This window comes from Patagioenas fasciata, chromosome Z (assembly GCF_037038585.1).
Source record: "Patagioenas fasciata isolate bPatFas1 chromosome Z, bPatFas1.hap1, whole genome shotgun sequence".
Taxonomy (NCBI): Eukaryota; Metazoa; Chordata; class Aves; order Columbiformes; family Columbidae; genus Patagioenas; species Patagioenas fasciata.
Genome location: NC_092560.1, coordinates 10,704,506 through 10,726,400, shown reverse-complemented (window position 1 = coordinate 10,726,400; position 21,895 = coordinate 10,704,506). Strand labels below are relative to the sequence as shown.

The following is a 21,895-nucleotide window of genomic DNA, read 5'->3' as shown; positions in this document are numbered from 1 at the left end:
AGTGGAAGAGAGGAAAAGGAATGTTCCACTCAAAATTACAGAGAAAAGTCAAGTAATTGAGTTTTTCCTTCGTTGCATTTGCTGTTCATTTTCTAAAACCGTTAAGGTCACATTAATAATGACAGTTCCACCTATGTGCTTGTAAGGTACATCCTTGTACAAACAGATATTCACATATGTGAAGAAAACAGTCCTTTACTTACATGTAAAAAGCTTTTCCTTTTTATGTTTACCCTAGGGTCAGCCCAAAAATCAGCTACCAGTAACAACCATCATAGCAGTAGTGTCTGAATATTGTGGTTTGATATTTCATGGAGTGTAAGGACCTTTGAGTATAGCCTTACAGAGCAATATCTGGTTGTTTCCAGAATTTTATTTTTTTGCAAGATGAAAATAAATGGTCACAATTGTTCTTCTGCTGTCAAGGTACAGCTTGATTACATAGATTTTATAATCATGTTTTGCTTCCATATCTTCTGATTCAAACATATTACCTTTTGTTTGGTTGGTTCGTTGGTTTTAATTCTTGTGCATTTGTAAAGTACATGCTGCCCTATAGTACCTTTACCTACCAACTCGTTTGTTAGGATGTGCTGCATTATTTTGTACTGGATGTTTCTGTCTTTATTTATTCAGCTCTTTAAAAATGTGTCTGATTAAAGATGACTTTTGCTGTCATAAATATGATGCTTTAGTTATTTTTCATAGAAAAATATTGGAACCAGTACAACCTCTGATTTCACAAATGAAGCAATCCAGAATGTGCTGATTACTCAGATCAGGCCCTGTGCATGCCATTGGGATGCACAGAAAAACCTTCTACCTTGCATTTGTTCTAAAAAACAGATTGCCTCTCATCCCACTGTTTCCTGCAAATCTCTGTGCACAAAACTGTGCCTCAATGTCATGAGGAGCTCACTTTGGTTTTGTGCCATACTCTAGTATGTCATTTGTGAAACCGAAGTTGGCTTTTCAGTCATGTGGCAGGTATGTAAAGGTGTCTTCAAGTTCTCTGTGTGAAATGGATATTTTTTTTTTTTCCCTTTTTTTACATTTTAAGAAAATTCGCTTTGGAGTAAAGAGCACCACACAAACTCACTGCTTCTGCTTTCTTTTGTCTTTCCCCTTCTCCCTCTTCCAGACCAGGATGAGAGAGCGGCAGAGCTCAGCCGGGAGCAGAATGAGAAGACCATTCGCAGTACACAGACGGCACTCCGCAATTTCCGAGAATTCCTCATCTCCAAGTACCCCTCTGAGACCCGGGAGATCTATGTAATCCCTTGCAAAGAGCTTGATGCCTACCTTGCTTCCTTCTTTGTGGACGCCAGACAAAAAGATGGGTCTGAATACGAGCCAAACAGTCTGGCCAATTATCAGTGTGGTCTGGAGCGGTATCTCAAAGAGCACAGGTATGGATACAGTATTACAAGGGATAAGGAGTTCAAGAGGTCCCAGGAAGCTCTAAAGCAAAAGCAGATAGAGCTGAGGTGTAAAGGGAAAGGAAACAAGCCCCACAAATCCATGAAGCTCACCTTTGCTGATGAGCTAATCCTGCGCAAAAGAGGCTTGTTGAGCCGGTACAACCCCGAAGGGCTGCTGAACCTCGTCTGGTTAAACAACACGAAAGCGTTTGGGCACTGCACGGGTTTCCATGGGTCTACCCTCAAGTGGGGAGACATCCGCCTGCGGGTGACAGAGACCGGGTTGGAGTACCTGGAGTGGATGGGGCCAGACAACGGAGACGTCAATGCCAAGAGCAAGAGGGGTGGGACGGACTCCCGGGTGTATGCCACCCAGCACTCCCCACAGACCTGCCCCGTGCAAGACTACAAGGAGTATGCACAGAGGCGGCCTCCAGCCATGCGCTATGAGGACGCGCCTTTCTACCTGTCCATCAAACCCGTCGTCAACTTGGCTGCGCTTCACTGGTACAACTGCCAAGCCCTGGGGAAGAACAAGCTTGCCAAGATGGTAAAGACGATGTGCGAGAAAGGCAACATCCCTGGCAGGAAGACCAACTTCAGTGTCTACCAGAGCTGTAGCACGCTCTCAGAAGCGCAGAGCAACCAGCTGGTGCTGATCTGCAATAACTTGAGCCAGCAGGCTGCCCAGTCCATGGCGAGCCACTCCAATACCGGCAACTTCATAGTGTCGGCATCCTATGACTCTTCCTCTGACACAGCTTGAAAGAGGGATGTCACCTGAACACTTTTTTTTTTCTTTTCATTTTTGTTTCAGGCATTGAATTTGTGCCCAATAATACACATCAACTGTGATTGTACACTATTCCCCCATAGCCCTCTCTCCAGTATTAATTCACTTTATAAAAATATATAAATATATAATATATTTTTCTTTTTACAAATAAGTCAATAGAAATAGTTTAGTATTACTAACATAGTATTTATAGTGTTAATACAAAAATGAAAGGTACTTATGGGTTATAATATAAATGCAGATTTTAAAAGGACAAAAATGGTTCTCAGGCAAAACAAGATAGACTGGAAATACCATTTTTAACATGCACACATCAGTGACTGTAAATCCCCAGGGAGGCTTACATAGCAATTCTATTTTAAAGCATTTTTCAACTTCTTATTTTACTATCACCTCCCAGAGTGGAGGAGACAAACTTATCACTGGCTGCTGCTTCTTACTTGCTGGCTTATTCTTGATCAGCAAGACCTAGAAATAAGAGATACATCAATGCAAGTTCATAAAACCATTTACAACAGTTTTTGTCTGGGTTTTTTTTGTTTGTTTGTTTCCTGGGGCTCATTTGTGCCAGATGGGGAAAAAAATTCCTGTAGTCAGCTAAAGGCTATTTTTAACTTGTGCTTTTTTTGATGATTTTCTGTGATCAAAATGTTGCTGGTCTTTAGACTAAAAAGTATTGTTTTCAACAATATGCAAGAGTATAATGGCAAAACCATTGTCATATACATAATTTTAACTGTTTAAGCGCGGGTTGTTAGTATTTTGTCACTTTGTATACTTAATGTAAAATCTACTGACTTAGACCCACTCTTTCAGTATTCTGGGGAATGCAACAGTGCAGAAAAATCCACAATAATATCCCAAACTATACAGAAAAAATGTATCAAATATGTCTTAAGCCATCATTTGAAATTCACAAAAAGGGTATCATGGAGATAGTAATGATAATTTTGTATTTACTACAGAAAATGGAAAAGCTGTGTAGTTTTAAGCGCTGGAAAACAAAGCTACTCATAATCTATTTCCATTGCAGACAATGGACAACGGACAACATGCATGTGAGTCTGAAGGCAGAATTTGGTCCTTAAAGCCTTGAAATAATGAGTGCAACTGTTCCAGCATTTGACTTTGCAGTGTAATTATTCTTCTCCTCTAAGTACAGGGAAAACACTAACAAATTAAGTATTTCATTGAACAATTATAGTTCTTGACCTTTAAAATGATGTAGAGTACTTCTCAAGTAATTCAGCTTAGTTTATGTTCCACTAGGACCTCTTAAGGCTGTGACGAGGCTTTAGACAAGTCCACTGGAGTGATCTAGTGCCCATTGAAGTCAATGAAGGAGTCAACCTCAACTGACTACCCATGGGTGTTGGATCAAACTGTTACTGAGGGGATTTTTTGTTTGTTTGGTTGGTTTTGTGGTTGTTGTGTTTCTTTATGCTTGTTTGTCTTTATTCCTTGGCATTCCTGCACATCCTTTGTATTCTTTAGATCTGCAACTGCACAGTGATTTTAATCATCACTAATTCCAAATAAAGGGTAAAAAAAAAATAGCACACAGAAGTAAAAGCAACCCAACTGGTGGCATTTAAAACCTGTTTTCTGTGTTGCTAGGACGAAATGTTCCTGTATGCGAGGGAGGTGACAGAATGCCTGCACCTTACTGAAGCCTTATTGAAGGTCTCTTTAGGGGATGTGGTAGGTAGCAGATGTGCCACTGGAAGGTCTGAGAGCAGAGATTTTACACTATAACAAACATCTGTCCTTCCATGAAGCTTTGTGCAGGTGACAGCACCTGGTTCTGATCTCGTTGTGGTCTGCACATGGCAAGGCTGGTACAAAGCCTGGCTCTCCTGTGTGCCGGCTGTCCCAGGGTCCTGTGTGCTGTGGCAGTGTAACCACGCCGAATCTGCCACCTCTGAGTTGCTGGCTGCTGCATCTCGGGGCTGTAGGATAGGCAGTGGAGCAGTGGGCACAGATGGTTATTCATATGGCAGAGTTGATACTTCTGTGACTTGGTTTTGGGGCTTGAAACCAAATCGTGGCCACTGTGGAAGTGAGTACAAGCTGTGCCTGTGACTTTCAGTGCCACAGCAAATCTGACTTGTAGGTGAAGGTGAGGGAAGCATGTAAAGTCTTGGGGTACAGCCAGCAAGACAGCTGCCCAGCTTCCAGATAAGACCAGCCATCTGATTACTGTTAGCACAGCAGTGCTTTTAGTGATGTAGTTAAAAATAGTTTTGCAAAGCCAGTGCTGCTTTCTGTGGGATTTCTCTGCTGTTTCCCACTGAGGACTCATGCAGCTGCTCTTAGTAATTGCTAGGGAGTAGGGAGGTCCCATGCCAAGGAGCTCCCTAGGGGTGCCAGCTGAGAGCTCAGCCATGGAGACAATCTCCAGAAAAGTCCACGATCTCTGTTTCTCCCCATTGGCACTGATCTCAGCACTTCCAATGGCAGCAATTGCAGGATCTGACCTGCCTCCCCACTTTGCCTTTTCCCATGCTCCAACACGAGGCTTGGTATCAGCTGGCCTTTGTGGGGCAGCAGATCTTTTCCCACCTCTCCTCCTCTGCCCAACTACCCCTCTTTGCAGGAGGATCTTGTAGGGAAAAGAAGCCACCCTGTGAGTGGCTGTCTTGTGTCTCTCCTCAAGCCTCGCAAGGCAGGAAACCAGACCTTTTAACCAGATTGCTATTATCAGGCTCAGAGCTTGGCAATAGTTCACATCTTCTGTGTGTATGCCTTAGGCGTGTTGCTTCAGAGCAGGCCATTTTGTGTGGGCTATTTAGTGTCTAATTTCACAATTATTCTTGTCTCTGAGGAGGCATATCACTGGCTGCGGATGTGCTGTGCTGTATGCAGGTCTCTGCAGTTCTGCTTCGCATCAGTGCTGTAGTGCAGCCCCAACACAGACCTGGGCTCTGTTGTCAGGAGCCAAAAGTGCTTAGAGTGACCCAGAAGAAGGGCTGGCACTCTGGGGTTTTGAACTGGGAAGTCATAAAAAGAATTTCCCATGATTTCTTGACTCCACATACTGTCTGAGCTGTTGTTTACAACAGTATTGGGATGGTTTGTGCTCATGTCCAGCCCATGTGCTGGGTGAGGCAATGTCTCTGATAGCCCTGGCTTAGCAGGACACATCTGCAACTTTTGCTTGTCTGATTGGGGGATAAGCTGCGGACTATGTGTGCTTACTGTGACAGCCTCAACATTACAGGGGTGGTTTTGTTCTGCTTTGTGACATCTCTAGTAACTCCAGCTTCCAGTTGGTGCTGATGGCAGATTGCATGGCAAATTCTGACAGGGCAGCCCCAAATAGACTACTATGTTGAAGCAGTTAAACACATATGGCCAGAATATGATACACAATTAGTGTCATACTCCAAAAATAATTTTATTGGTCATGGAGGGCATTTAGCACAACATACTACTCAGTCTGCATGTGTAGACAGTTGCAAGGAATTGAGTGACCACAGCTTAATGAATTACCATTTGTATTAAGGCCCTGGGAGGCTTGTGAACAAATTGGGAGGGACATTTTTGATTTAAACCACTCTTGTGGTTTTGTCTCTTGCTGGTGGGAGAGTAAATGTCCCAGTGGCTGTGGCTCAGCTGACAGATGACAACTCAGTTGCTTGTAATTATCTCCCAAGTACTCCCAGACACTTTTGAGAGTGTCAGACCTGCTCCACCAGCGAGTTGCAAGCTCATTGCAGTGCTAAGACACTCCAGTGTGGTCAGGGGCTAGTACTGCCAACTCATACAAGCCTTCCTCTCTGCCTAAGCGAAGGATTGGCATCTCCTACCACAGCTCTTCATACCGAGTACCTTTTACTATGAAGTCAAAATGGCAGCGGGCAAAAGATGGTACTGCCCCCGTCCAGCACAGTCTGTTAGCGAGTGGGGTGGCTCTGTGAGGCACTGTGGGTGGCTGACCGTGCTCCTGACCACATCATGCTCCCATGGAAAAACTGAGCTTTTGCTCCACAGGACAGAGTTTGATTTCCGTATTGTAGGAATAGCCAACTCCAAAATGGGGCTCACTTTTCTCCATTTTCCCTTCCTTTTTTCCTGCCACTCACTTTTCTTCAGTGTTAGACTTCTTCAGTGAGTCATTTCAACTCACTAACCCATCAGAAAATGCAGTAGAGACAATGGGAATTCAGATAATTTTCTGCCACATTACCAAGTTCAATCTGGTCACAAATCGAGGTGCAGAGACAGTGGGGGAGGCAGAGGAAGGTTCTTACTTGCCAGTATCACAGAGTCATTAGCCTGGCTCCCTACTGCAGCCTTGGAAAACCATCACAAGGGTAATGCAGACTAAGACCCTTCTGAATCATCCACAGACATACTGCTTCCCCTCAGAACCATCTCCCAGCTTTTGGGAGATCTCCTCAGTGCTACCAAGAGCAAATTTTGGCCTTGAACTTAAGAAGGAGGCAGAGTGCCAATGCACAGGCCTGCACACAGTGTGAAGGAGGCTGCTCCGATGTTAGCACAGGCTTTGCCACATGGCCTTCTCATGACACCAAACCAAGAGTCAGACATGGGGATTATACAGGGAGGTCACTGGGCTGATCTGGATGCAGCTGTGCACGATGCGCACACTTGGATCTGTTTGTGTGATTGCACATTTCGCTGGGCAGAGCTGTGGGCACTTGGATGGCTTGAGCTCTGTTTTATCAGTCACTCATGCATGTATTTATGATATTGTGGGTTTGCACAATGTACGTGTATTCATGCAGGTAGTTGGAACTGAAGTCTTTAATATATGGGTGTTGCAAACTGCCTGTTTAATTTTCAAATATGTATTTATGCAACAGCATGTGATTTCAAGTGCAGAAGAATAAAATGCTGTTGTGAACTACATTGTAGACTAAATTACAAAGGATGTCTAAAATAATAGCACATAGCTTGTTTATTTGCATAGTGCAATAATTCTATGATAGTGGCATCCAGGCTATTGACATTTGGGACAATCTAATAATGTAAACAGCATCCCTGCTGCATATTCTCCTTCATGAAGAATATTAACGCTTTTGAGCTAATTTGTGTTTTTGTTTTTGGAAGCTGCTGTGCACCCATATACCATCTACTGCATAGCTTCCCTCTCAGAAACCTGTGTAGAGTATAAGACGCAAACAACATGTTTTGCTGCTGTGTGTGCTTGTTTCAGATGTTTGTGACCAGATCTTGTTTTGCTGTTTGCGCAAGTGATGTGGGGTGGGAAAATGGGGATCAGGAAGAGCAGGTGTTTTGTCATTCTAGAAGCCTGGGCTGTCCTAAGGACCAAACACAGCCTTAAAGGAAACTGAAATTCCTGTTGCACTACGTTTCCTCCCTGTCTAGCTCATTTTTACTCTTTCTTGTCACCGTGTCTGCGTACATCCCGTAAGTGCATTGACTGACCTGACTAGCACATGTGGTTCATGGGCTGATCATTCCTCCTGACAATAAACTGCAAGTGACTGACTGACCCTCTGGTCTTCCCCACCCCTGACACCCCCGCTCCTCTCACAGTCCTCGATCCTCTAATATTCCCAACCCTGCCGTCTGCACCATGGGGAGAGGGGACCACTTTGTGCAGGGCAGCTCTCGGCTGCGAGCTCCCTCCCTGCCTGTCAAGTGACCTTGTGCTTTGGGGATAACGTGCTCAGGGCGGACTGCCTCGTGTTGGGCACATGAGGTTTGGGGGATTACCGCATGTGAGCGCTCTGGAGGCTCACAGCTCTCGTGCTGGGAGTGCTCTCCCTCTCTCTTCTCTTTGTGAGAGAGCTTTCAGATCATGAAATGAGATGAAATTCACTCCTGTGTAGAGGACCAGCTGCACCTCTGTGTGCTGTTGGGCCTTCAACTGGCATCCTTAAAATAGGACCAAGACGACTTCGGGCTCACTGCGCCGTGGAAATCACTTCATCTCACATGGCTCAGGCAACACGGCACCAGGACCGCCCTGACTGCCTGAACTCCCAGAGGCAGCACAAATGTTTGGGAAGGAGAAGAGCTTACATGAATGTCATTTGATTTGCCTGAAATGAGCCAATTCATGCCTCTGGGTTAGAGTAGAGAAGAACTCCGCCATACACTATGAAATGTGGTGGGAAGTGGGTCTGAACTTCTCAATGAGCATTCTTTGCTGAAAGTCAGTGTGAAGAGATGGCTGCTTTGCTCTCTTTGTTCTTAAGAGAGAGGATGTATTTTATTTTCTTTCTGTGCTTTCATATGTGTGCTGAATCTGCACAATCTCAGTGCTGTGGAGAGAAGGCAGTCCAGCATAAATTATGGCGGTGTTCCTAGCCAAAACACTTGAACTGTACTTTCTGCTGATGGTCCCCATGTGCTGAGCATTCCTCAGTGGTCGGGAACAGAACCATGTCAGCTGGTGTCTCCTTGTGCATCTGTTGGCTCTGTGCAGAGCCAGTATGGATGTCGTTGCACTGCTCTCCAAAATCCAAGGTCCAAGGGCTGGCTTGTCAAGGATGCCCCTATCAGCCAGGCATATGCAAGCCAAGAAGGGGGAAGGCACTAAGGACAGCTAATTGACGGTACTTTCCCCATGGACATCATACGACTGGCACATGAGGAGGTGCTGTATCTCCTCAAGAGTTTTGGAAAGCCAAGGGCCACCAGGGACATCACTGCTCCACTTCTTTCACAGCAGCATTCCTTCAGCCGGCAATGGAGTGGCCCTTCTGAGGACAAGATGGGTTTCTCTGGGTCCCCAATGAGTTGCATGGTTTCACTGCTCCCAGCTCCACTTGTGCAGAACCAGGTGCCAGCTCATTCCTTCCCATTGCACTGTCTCTGGCTGAGGCCTCGCAAAGCTCTGCTGAAGTTGGTCTCCAGCACCTCAACCGTTCCCAAGAGCAGCAGAGAGGCATTTACAGTGGTGAAAGGCTGAGAAGCTAAAAAGCCCTACAGCGTAGACACGCCTGTGAGCTCGTTGAAAAGTTTGACACTGGAACATGTTTAAAGCAGTGGTGTTGTCTAAAGCTTTAATTCCTGATCTGATGGAGGAAGAAACTGGTTTGCACACAATTTGTCATTACTTGAACTGATGGGTTTTAACATAGCCTCTTGTCCTGGTTTTGGCTGGGATAGAGTTAATTTTCTTCCTAGTAGCTAATACGGTACTGTATTTTGGATTTAGAATAATATTGATAACACACTGAAGTTTTAGTTGTTGCTGAGCAGTCAGGGACTTTTCAGCTTCTCATACTGGCCTGTAGATGAGAAGGTGAGGCGCACACAAGAGGCTGGGAGGGGACACAGCCAGGACAGCTGACCCCAACTGGCCATGGGGATATTACATACCATATGATGTCATGCTCAGTATAAACAGCTGGGGGAGGCTGGCTGAGGGCAAACGCTGCTTGGAGACAGGCTGGGCATTGGTCAGTGGGTGGTGAGCAATTGCATTGTGCATCACTTGTTTTGTATGTTCTTCTATTATTATTATTCTCTCTTCCTTTGCTATCCTATTAAACTGTCTTTATCTCAACCCATGAGGTTTTGTTTTTGATTCTCTCCCCCATCCCACTGGGGTGGGGGTTGAGTAAGCAGCTGCGTGGTGCTTTGTTGCTGGCTGGTGTTAAACCACAGCAATTCTAGAGTTTTGTCTCAAATGAGGAATTTATTTCTGCTGTTTTCTCACTGAATTGGTAATGCACACAGAATTCTATTTGATTTATTACACAAGCACCATTACATGAGCTGTGCATTGGAAATGGACTTACTGTTTCAAAAGGGATTAAGATGGTTTTGCCTAATCTTTTATTCTGTACTCAGTATTCATTACACAGCAATCACTAGTATCTAAAGAATAGTACATTTTCAGATGTCAATTTTAGCTTTTGTAATTAACAGAAAATTCATTCACAGTGTTTAAGAGACTAGTGAGGTAGGGGCTATCATTGCCATTCAGTGGCATAGACTTTCAGTGGGAATGAGTTGCTTAGCTCTTTCAGAATGTTTGAAGAATCTGCCTTTGTTTTTTTTGGTTACTACCATTTTATACAGCCCACAGGCATACAAAAAATATGCAACAGCCAAGTGAGGGGAAAAGAATCAACAAAAAAGCAAGTTATTTGGGGAATAAATAATGTATTATTCTTACCTTAGAAAACTAAACTCTTATAATTAATTTTACAGCCACTTCAGCTGTTATTTTCATGAACAGAGACGACTCTCTAACGTTGCTCATGCCTAGAACTAGATCTGCTTTATGAAGGCTGGAGTCATTCCAAGACTGTCCTCTTTACCGTTATGGCCCGTTCTCAGCTGGCCTAAATCATATCTAGCCTTAAGTAGTCCCTGGTCTGCCCCACGTTGCTCCTTCCCTTGGGCTGTCATGTATTTAATACGCCTACTACATCTGAAGTATCAAACCTGAAAACAAGCTAATGCAGGAGACACTTCAGCCTCCACCTTCGGTGGTGGATGCAAAGTATAGATCCAGAAGGCAAGACAATAGTATTTGGCTTCAAACTGATTTTGGCAACTTTTGTGTAGGAAAACAAGTCTTCTCCTAGTGACACTGAGACTGAAGGTGCACTGAACGATGACTGTGGTGTTAATCACTTTGTGGAGGCCTTGTTTTTTCCACATGGTGCTTATGGTTCAGATCTCACAAGCTTTGCCTCCCGCAGGAGCTTTCTCCGTGGGCAGTTTGCAGGACTGGGTTACTCTGCACAAGGCCGGGTGCATGGGTGAGAAATGCAGGTGCAGAGACACCCAGAGCACTCAGGGATGTGCAGACAAAACGTGACGTGCAACATCTTAACCGAGTCTGAAAGCTGTCAGGGGAAGAAATGGTGAGAACCTAGGTTTGCTCCCGTTTATGGCATTGGCTGCGAGCTGGGTGGTTCTTGGCCATCATTGCATTGTCAGTGTCTTTTTTTGCCTGTGTGACCCATTTGTCTCAGGGTCATTTTGAGACCTGTCAGGGTAGACCAAATTATTAAAGACTGGTAGAAAAAGAAATTGCAGAATATCTTAAGTGTGATGAAGGTAGTGGAAAGGCAGTAGGAAAGGCTGGCAAATACAATGGAAGTTTTTGTCCTTTTTTTTTCTAAATAAGGCAAGCATAATCCTTATCCTTTAATATCCTACTTTGTTTTACATTGGAATTAGAAAATCTTTTCCATTGGTTTTAATTATCTGCTGGCTCTAACTCTGCCTTTGAAAAGCATTTTTACTGACAACCCTTGGTCTCATTGTGAGCAGTGCTAGGGAGAAACATCTAAAGTAAGGCTTTTATCTTTCCCTGCATGCAATGTTTAATCTTTCTAATCTTCTAATGTGAATGTGCTTTCTCTGATTTTGCAAACTGACAAGATTAGCACTGTTTCTCCCAAAACAGCAGTTGAAAAACATATTTTGCTCAAACATAGCCCCATTTCCACCGAACAATGTGAATTCTCCTAAGTGACCAATTCCTTCTGAGTTAAACCTCTCTCTAAGGCTAACTTCCACTCACTGACTTTAATGACAACTCAACTTTTTTTAAGAACAGTTTGTAAAAAAGTAGATTTTGCTAATTCTTTTGTTTTATAAGAAAAATATTCACTGTCTTGCCAAATAATAATAATATTTCTATGCATTGTGTGATTCAGTGATGTTGCTGTTGAAATTTTGCATGTTTTCTAGGTGTTCTGACATTTGTATGTTCGTGTGGTACTTGTAAAAATGCTAACCATTGCTGCTATAATCACCACTGTTGTAGGTAACTGAGAACTGTACTACGAAGCTGTGCCAGTTAGCAGGTTTTTTTGTGTGTCATGGTAAAACTGCGTTCTGCTGTTCATTTCCTGTTTTAAGCCAGTATTTAGTGCCTTCTGTAGAAGGAATCAATACGTTGTGGTAGACAGGAGGTGCCAAACTTCTAATATCATGTTCTGCACAGATGATCACTTACCAGCTTGAAGCTTAAAAAAAAGAAAGTAAAGAGAAAAGAAAAAAAAAAAAACTCTCTGTCTTTCTTTACAGTGTCTTCTCATTAATTTTCATTTGGACAAAAAAAAAGGCAAGCTTAATAGAGTTGACAAGAAACCGTCTTCCCTAGCTACACCTCCTCCAGCAGCAGTCTGCCAACTGCGAATGCGAGAGGTACAAGGGAATGCGTTGTACTCAACTGTTCTGTTGGTAATTGGTGCAGTAATTAGCAAAACATGTTCAAGTCATTGTAGAGCCTGCTAAAATGCTGTTTACTGAAAGTAATCCTCTGATTAGTGTAAGAAACTGCTGTCTCTCGGAGCAGTTGTGAGCTTGCTCTTGCAAACAAGCGCCAGCCCAGTCAAGTGGTGGATTCCGGTCCCTGTTCCGCCTCTGCTGAAGATGCACGTTGCTGCCAAATGGGACTTGGATGAAATTCAAGCCCAAGATTTTTGGTCTCCTTCTTTCTAACTGCTTTCACGGCAGACAAGCTCCGTTTATCAAAATTCTGACACTGCGTTTTCAGTTCCTTTTTGCACCCTCCGTTTAGAATATGGCAGTATAGCAAACACTCAACACACGTACACGTTCATTTTCATGTTGATGAGATTTTGACAGACTGAACTCGTACCATACTGTCGCCACACAACACAGAAAGGCAGGAGGGAAATACAAGATGTTCATTTGTCTAGCGCGTTTCCCAGCCACCAGGCATGGTCACCTGTACGTAGAATGGTCTTTAAAATAGTATTTTGTATGGAAAAAAAAAAAAAACTAACCATCATTTTTCCATCTCTGCTGGGACATGAAAGCCTATTATATGTCTTGAAAAGACTTTTCAAATAAGAATAACAAGTTGCCAGAAAAACTGCGTGAATAGGAAATTAAGAGTACATTGAACTGATCCTCACAGGTACTGGTCTAAATTCATCTCTGTTCCTCAGCAAGACAGTTTACAGCCCTTGTGATGTAAAATACTTCCATTAAAAAAAAATGTTTATGCCAAAGTTTTCAGTGTAGCTGCTCGTTTTTATGGTACCCAAGACATTTCCAAAAGCAATATTAAACGATGCAGCCCGGAACACACTGGAAATCGTCCCATGTAGTAGGTCTAAAGACAGTCCTTCACAAATCGATGAGTTTGAAAACCCCAGTTGAAGGCCTAAACCTTCCACTAGTGATTAGAATGCTTAGAAGGCTTTTGCAGCACCTCAGTTCCCATCTCTTGGAGAGAATCATGGAATCATTTTGACTGGAAAAGACCCTCAAGATCATCAAGTCCATAACCTAACCATAACCTAACTCTGGCACTAGACCATGTCCCTAAGAACCTCATCTGCACATCTTTCAAACCCCTCCAGGGATCGTGACTCCACCGCTTCCCTGGGCAGCCTGTTCCGATGCCTGACAACCGTTTCGGGAAGAATTTTTTCCTAATATCCAATCTAAACCTCCGGTGGTGCAACCTGAGGCCATTTCCTCTTGTCCTATCACTTACTACTTGGGAGAAGAGACCAACCCCCTCCACGCTCCAACCTCCTTTCAGGCAGTTGCAGACAGCAGTAAGGTCTCCCCTTAGCCTCCTTTTCTCCAGGCTGAACAGCCCCAGTTCCCTCAGCTGCTCCTCATCAGACTTGTGCTCCAGACCCCTCACCAGCTTCATTGCCCTTCTCTGAACTCTCTCCAGCACCTCGGTGTCTTTCCTGTAGTGGGGGGCTCAGAACTGAACACAGGATTCCAGGTGGGGCCTCACCAGTGCTGAGAACAGGGGATGATCACTGCCCTGGTCCTGCTGGCCATACTATTTCTGATACAAATACCGCTCTCTTCAGGAATCTTATACCCTTTTATTGTCCTTTAAGAGTTGCTAGCTTCTTCAGGCTCCTTCTGGCAGACCAGAAGCCAGCTCGGACCTTTTGCAATGTAGCCATTTACACATGAATATACACAATGTAGCCATTTACACATGAATATACACTTCCACTAGTATAAGTGAAGAGCTCTGACTCGGCAGAACTCCTGCCTATGTGGCCCTAATATTAAATATGCAAGGCAGCAATACATGGTCTTATTTCATGCATTTCTTCTAGTTGTAGCTAGATCTGAGTCTCCACTGAAGGCACTAACTGTCTTACCAGCTAGTCATCCTAGGTTCTTCTATGTGTTGCCACAACTTGCAAACCAAATGCACCAGATCCATGCAGCACAGCAGTTGCTTTTCCCCCGTCTTATTCTCTTCTGTTGTGAAGCTTGGTATATCTGCATTTTCTCTAGCTTAGGTTTGAATATCCTTGATTTAGCACTTTGCACGCTGGAAATGCAGTTGTGGTTCTACAGGTGCAGATGTGGCATTAGGATTTATCCTGCTGCCTGTGACGTGTCAGGGTCTCTGCTGGAATTTACTTGCTTTTTTCACCATGGTTCACTGGTTTCAAGATGCAAACTGGCTGACAGTAATGGTGTGCTGGTTTAGGTAACACCTTCCAACCGCCGTGATGCCTTCAGTGTGCATGTTGTCAGTCCTGCAATCGCTGTTGTAGTTACTGCATTTGGTTTGGAGTGCATTATATTGCAGGACAAGGTTCTTTTCTTTGTTTGTTTTGGTTTTGGTTTTGTTTAGGAAAAAAAAAAAAGTAGCATTTTAGGCTGTGCTGCTGAAAGGAGGCAGGAGAGAATTATCCACCCAAACCCCTGTGGAATTTGGGGGCTTAGCTCTTTTTAGACCCCTTTGCAAGCCCCAGCTGTAATCGGCTATTTAAGGTGGAGATCTTAGTCTGAGCAGTGCTATGTATCTTCTACTCAAAATACATTTTTGTGTACACAGGGCACCTTCTTACACAGATCTCTTGCCACTGCATTTGGGAGATCATGTGTGCAATAATTCATTAGGGAGAAGTAATATTTTGATGCATTTTAATGCATTAAGCTCTGCAAGTCTTGAGTATCTGAGGGGAAAGAAGAGACTACTAGATCATTTTCTGAAGATGTGAACATAATTGCCAACTATAGTCCTTTTTCAGAGCCACCTGTTCAACCCCATTGTCCTCAAATTACCTTATTTCTGGAGTTGCACTGGGACCTGAAGAAAAATGAGCAACAAGAAGGTTTCACTGCTGTTAATGAGGAAAGATTCCATAACCTACTTTTAGCTCCAGTTCCCCAGCTGGGTGTCCAGGGCTTCTGGGGCTGGTAATCATTTCACTTGTCAGCCAGATAGGTTTTGACCCATGTGGATGCCATGTTGCTATTTCTGTAGTGTATTTTTAAGAAGCAAACTTCATACAGGGTAATGTCCTTCACAGGTGAAAATGAGTATGGTCAGCAAAGCTGTCACTTGTGCCAGTTGAGAACTGTTTATTTTGTGTTGTGCATCTTTTTGGTTTATTTTACTGTCAGACACTCTTCTTTAACAGGGATGGAGTAAACAAATGTATGTTGTACTGCTCTCTGCCACACTTCAGTCAGATGTCTCCTTGAAAAATGCTCTTTCAGTGTTTGAATACAAAAGTGCCCTCAATAAGAAGAAAGCAGAACCAAGAGATCTGGGTTTTTTTGAACGGTGTGTGTTTTGTCCCTTTCACAATTGACAGATAATTATACTTTTGAAAAGAATGGGTTCAGTTGTGTGCTGATTGGAGAATGACATTCACTTTCACTGATCTGCAAGTTCCAGACATATTCTGATCTTTACTGCACTTCCGGTCCATTTTTACTCCCTTATGATAATCTTTAAGAACTCTGGTTCTGCTGCATTAGAGAATTATTTCACTGTCTGTACAATGTTTGCCACTATTGTAGTGTGACTTTTTATTTTTGCTTTTTGAAATTTGTATTGGTACAGCCTTAAACATACAGAATTAAAGGCCATTTAAAAGTAATCAAGGTAGTCGTTGATGTCTGTGATAAATGCATGCTTTATTCACGGTATTTTGTCTATAACTAAGTGTAGCAGCCAAGTCTCTTGTATTTAATAAACTGTTTTCTGCAAAGTCGACTGCTTTCTTTTATCAAGTTAAAACAATTTACTTGGCATTTCAAGGCACGTTGTATAAAAAAGGCACATCTCTCTCTCACGCTTTTCGAGTATGAGTATCAGCATAGCTGGGAAGTTCCCGTGGACCTGTGATGCATTTTGATCAGCAGAGTGCAAATGGGCTCACCAAGAAATAGCTGCTGTCATATCCTCTTTAACTTCTGGGGTTGTGTTTCAGGAAAACAGCTGAACAACTGCTGAAATCTGTCCCTGCTCAGGAATGTACTTAGAAGCACATTTGGCTTGAACCATGTGCTCATTTAATCTCACTTCGGTAGGACTGAAAGCCTTCCTCACGAGCCTTTTTGGATTAAAGACATTTCCCTGAACCTGAGCTGGTTACATCAATTCCAAAACACAGTTCGGCTTGAAATTACGTACTTTGCACTTAGAATTTCAGCAGTAAGGTCTGCTCTCCACGTAGTTTTCTTTTACTGTTCACCTAGAATAAAATTAGATGTGCATCCAAGGACTTGCATCCTTTAAGACTGTTGCTTGTCAGCTCTGAATATTCTCTGTTCAAGAGGTTTTAAATTTAAAGGACCAGAAATCTAAAGCTAACAAAGCTTGTTTATTGTGAAAAAGAAACTTCCCAAGTGGAAAAAAATCCCTTGAAAGCTCCACCAAAATTCCACTGAGCTGCTGTTCATGGGATGACAACTGTGCCAGACAAGGTCAGAGTGTCTCAGGCTCTGCCAAAGGAACATGAGAAAATGGAAAAAGCCAAATCCCTCAGGGAACTGCCATCTAGGGAACAGCAATGTGTTGGTGTTGGTGTCAGGGCATCAGTGCAGGACAGTGACACCACAGGTGAGGGGCAGAGGAACACGATTTTCACCAGATGTTCTGGGACTGCATTTCCATCACCTAGCAAATTCCTCTAGATAAATCCCCTTCTTGCTGCTAGGTGCGAGCAGTGAGACTGTGTGGTGTTGCTCAGCACAACAGCATGTAAAAGACATCATGTCAAAGGTGCTACCATGGTCCCAGTGACAAGTGGAAGCCAAAAACTGAGGCTTGAGAGACAGAAGTGAGGTACGGACAGGTGATAGCCAGGGCTACCAATGGACAGTAAACCTGTTATGTTGAATTCTATAGCTTGAATGAAGCTGTATTCACAGAGGTTGAAGCTGAGTTGCAGCTGAGTATATCTGAACACTGTGCTTGAGACATTGCTTAAGAATATCATGTCTGCAACTGATTTGGAAGGTCCTCAGGGATGTTATGACATGTTGCCTCTACAGATAAAGCTGTGGAGACGGTAAAGAGGGATCGGCAACTGGCTGGTGCTTTACTTTGTAACACACACCGAAGACACGCAGAACTTGACAGCTATATCTGCAAAGACCCCCAAGTTTATTTCCTTTTAGAGTAGCCTGATGGCTACTGTCATTATTGATAGCACTGATTAGATCTCACAGAGAAAAAAGAAAGAGAGAGGGAAGGAAGGGTGGAAGGGAGGGAGGAGGGGAGGGAGGAAGGGAGAAGGGGAGGAAGGGAGGAGGGGAGGGAGGAGGGGAGGGAGGAGGGGAGGGAGGGAGGGAGGGAGGGAGGGAGGGAGGGAGGGAGGGAGGGAGGGAGGGAGGGAGGAAGGAAGGAAGGAAGGAAGGAAGGAAGGAAGGAAGGAAGGAAGGAAGGAAGGAAGGAAGGAAGGAAGGAAGGAAGGAAGGAAGGAAGGAAGGAAGGACAGCTATAGGCAGGAAGATATGTCTGTTTGTATATGGACACTTTGTTCTGAGGGCCAAATTCCTACAGGTACCTGGGAGAGAATGCACACACAAGGCTGGCAGTGCATGAGAGACACTTATTGCTGGTTCTCTGAAAGCTGTAAGGAAATGATACTTGGAAGAGCTTGATGAGAAAATCCTGCCTGTAGCATTATTCATCTCAGAGCTCCTCATGTACTTGCGAGCACAACATTTTTAGTTATTGTCCCCATGCAAATGGCAAACAGGACCTGAGAAAAACCTGCTTCAAACCTACACCGAGGGAAAGACAGGCAGAAGCATTGAGTGTTGAGATAGATAGGATGCTATGCCATTCATCTGCATTTGGAAGGAAATTTGGAGGCCCAGGCAGGGTGGCCAGCTGTTCTCAGGTGCAGAGGGTTGCCTGGGGGAACTGTTGAGCACACAAGAATTGCCCGTCTCACAAAACCAGACAGCTAAGCTGTATCCTCAGCAATGCCATCTGCTATGGGGGTTGCCTCTCCACACTATCGGTGTCCTTCAGCCCCTGGGTCTGGAGCCCCCTCTGGAAGAGGGACTGGTTACACATTGTAAAACGTGGTCACCAAACCGCTGAGCACACAGAGATCGGTCAGGCCGTGCCGGGGCTGTATCAGACGCCTGGCTCCTGCGAGCGAGCGGGAGGACAGCAGTGTGTTCCTGCCCACCCTTAGACAGCCAGGGGGCCTCTAAACACCACCTAAAGCCCCTGCTCTTTCTGGACAAAACTGGTACCTGCCAGCGGCCTGGGATACACAGTGGCATCTTCGCAGCATGGGACAGCACAAAAGCGAGTAAGGGCCCATTAAAAATGAGTAGAATCTGGGGATTTTAGGAACATCCAGATATAGCAGAGGTCCTTATCTTCTTTATTTAGGGTAGATGGGTGGGGGTTTGCATCCACAGAAGGAAGGTGAATACAGTCCTCCAGCTTTTCTGATGCCGTGCTGCTGAGACAGTCATTTGCAGCGTGAACAGCAACAGGCACCATGTGAGGCATGGCCTCTGCTTTAGGGAAAGGCTGCAGAGATGTACAGATAAATCAGATCTGAGACCTCACAAGCTCTGATGGCATCTTATTACTTTGTGTGCAACCCTCCTCTTCCTCCCTCCTCAAACACACACAGAGTGTGACTCCCAGCCTCAGGATGAAGCAGATCATTAGATGTCTAGACAATTACCATGTGCCTTTCAACTTAAAAGGTCGGGCACAGGGCACCTACGAACCATCAGATAATAGCGCAGTTGTCTGCACAGATGTGGGGTGTGTGCATGTTTTGGCAAGCAATGTCAAAGACAACTGTTTATTTCCTGTGCAATGTATCACCTCAGTGACAGAAGGTTGGCAGGAGGCCTGGTGCTTGTGCAGATGGCCATTTCATGTGATTTTGCAGGATTTCTGCATGGAGTGTGGCATCGCTTGAGCAAAACACAGAGATTACTTTTTTGAAGGAACCATCACTACTGAGGCGTTCAAGTGCTGCCTATTCACATCTCTTGCCCGCATCCCCTGACGTGTTGTTTGGAAATAAGGACTTGACCCGGAGCCTGCAAGTGTTGATGTGATTATAACCCAGAGCACCACGGTTTGCAAGGCCCTTCTGGAAATGGGTTGTGTGTTCCTGGCTGCTCAATGCTTTTCCAAATTCTGTCTGACAGGTCCTAGTGACAATTCCTGTACATGGTCAGTAAGGGTGTAGGTTCTTTCTTGTCTACTTGGCAGCGTGCAAACACCTCAATCAAGTAATGCATGAGGTGTTCAAACATCATTTAAAACTCCTAAAGCATCACCTGGCTGTTGATAGGTGATGTTGGGCAAAGAGCCATGCGGTTTGGTGTGCAGTCACCAAAGTCAGCGATGAAGGCAGGATGGGACTATTCATCTTCAAACAGAGCCTGTGCACTGGTGCGCCTTTGAACCAAGATGCCAGCCTTTTCCAGGACTCCTCTGCACTGTCCAAGAATGAAAGGGATAAACTGTTTTCTCTTAGACAAAATAAGGCAAATATTCATTATGCTTATTAAAAAAAAAATCAAGGATGATCTATTTCCTGCAGGAGTGGAACACAAAACCCTTACACATGATAGCTGATACATGCCTGCCATCACAATGCTATCATTTTATTCCAATTTTATTTTGTTATGCTAAGACTCCTTTGGTGCAACTATTAGAGCTGCACGCTGCTCACTGTAGCCATCACTCTCTGATTGGCAATCCGTGCCAATTTTTGTAGTTTCTGAGTTTATGAGGACAAGGTGCCTGGTGGGAAAAAAATGAAGAAGTGATACAGACTTAAATGGGCTTCACCATGCATGAAGTATGAAACACCCCTGAATGGCCATCTGTGTATTTTGTTCTGCTGCAGCACTTGGCTCACTGTCCCAGTTCAGGATTTAGCACTACTAACAAGCTATCGACTACCAGAGCTCAGCTCAAACCAGATGCGTCAATTTTGAAAATCTGGAATTTGGAGAATCACCTAATCGCAGAATCACAGATTGTCAGGGATTGGAAAGGACCTTGAAAGCTCACCCAGTTCAATCCCCCCACCAGAGCAGGAACACCCAGATGAGGTTCCACAGGAATGTGTCCAGGCGGGTTTGAATGTCTCCAGAGAAGGAGACTCCACAACCTCCCTGGGCAGCCTGGGCCAGTGTCTGTCACCCTCACTGAGAAGGAAGTTTCTTCTCAAATTTAAGTGGAACCTTTTGTGTTTCAGTTGAGAAACCAGGAACTATGACTTAATTTCCCAGTGCATTATGAACTCTGCCTTGGGAACCCAGAAGCAATCTAAGCCTCTGTCTACTGTTGTGGTTCCATAAATTGCCCGAGTGATACTGTGATTCAGGAAATGGCCACCATAATTTTCAAACTGAGGTGTGTCAGAAGTTAATTAATCCCTGTATGATTAATTGCAGTAAGAGTACTTCAGTGAGACTGGTGCTGTTTTATCTTCCAGGGCAAACAGCATTACATGGTCAGGCTCTGGACTTCAGGAGACTGCTGGCAACTGAACAGCCTGGCATTTCCATGAGCATCCCAGCCTTTCTTTAGCAGAGTTGTCTGCCTAGTAACTCACCATGCTGATCTTGTGAAGCCACTGACCAGAGGAACTTCCATCTGACTTTATGCCACCAGAATTTGCTCTGCAGCATGGTCCCTGTGCTAGCAGGAGAGACAGCCACCATAGGCAGCAGTCATCAGCACAGCCAGAAGGAGAACTTTTGGTATCCGCAAAGTTTGTAAACACAGCCCGCTTTAGAAAAAAAATACTTGCAGCCTAACTTTCAGATGGAAACGAGTTATATTTTTGTCCACTGACTTGCTGCAGTGTACAGAAGGAAAAGAGGGTCCCTGTTTTCCCAGAACCTTTCTTGGAGTCTTCAGCCAGGACAGCCTGGGCTGTGAGGGGTCTGCAGGCCACAGAACGAGCACTTCTGTTCTGGAGGGGTCCAATGCTCAGAGGATCGATCAGACAATGTGCATACATTGTTAGCCTGTGCATCATGCAGTTATTCAGCTTTCCAGCTTGTTCTGCTTGCAATGGGTTCTTTCATTGGGTTTATGCAGTTCCTTCACTGTTTATATAGTATATTAACAGCAAAAGCCGCAACAATAGAAATCTCTTTTTAAAATCACCTGCTCCTAGTGTGCAGAGTTACAGCTTAGAGGCTGCAGAATTGAAGGTGAGGAGGAGATATCCAACATATCTCTTCTCCTGAGTGTGCCACCTCCACCCTTTTCCTGCCACGCTGAGGTGGTCACCCTGGGGATCACTAGCTCAGTGCATGGATGTTCAGATCAGCCCTGCACAGCAATATCCATTAGCTTCAGCCCTGCAAAAACCAGACTTAAAGTATAGTGGATATAATAAAATTATAGTGGTATCATAAAAATGTATTACTCTTTCATAAAGGATATTAAATGTCTGAACATCTATAAAAAGATTCTCCATCAATCCTCTACTTTCAGTTCCTG

General features: G+C 44.3%; 1 protein-coding gene across 1 annotated transcript in view; it reads left to right on the top strand.

The window, feature by feature from the left end:
- KIAA1958 (KIAA1958 ortholog) overlaps positions 1-14,075 on the top strand; it is a 71,293-nt gene extending 57,218 nt beyond the window's left edge. Inside the window, exon 3 of the mRNA XM_065861249.2 lies at positions 1,142-14,075. Within this exon, the coding sequence (XP_065717321.1) occupies positions 1,142-2,187 (1,046 nt within the window). The 3' untranslated portion in view covers positions 2,188-14,075. The remainder of the gene's footprint in view (positions 1-1,141) is intronic.
- The last annotated feature ends 7,820 nt before the right edge of the window (positions 14,076-21,895 follow it).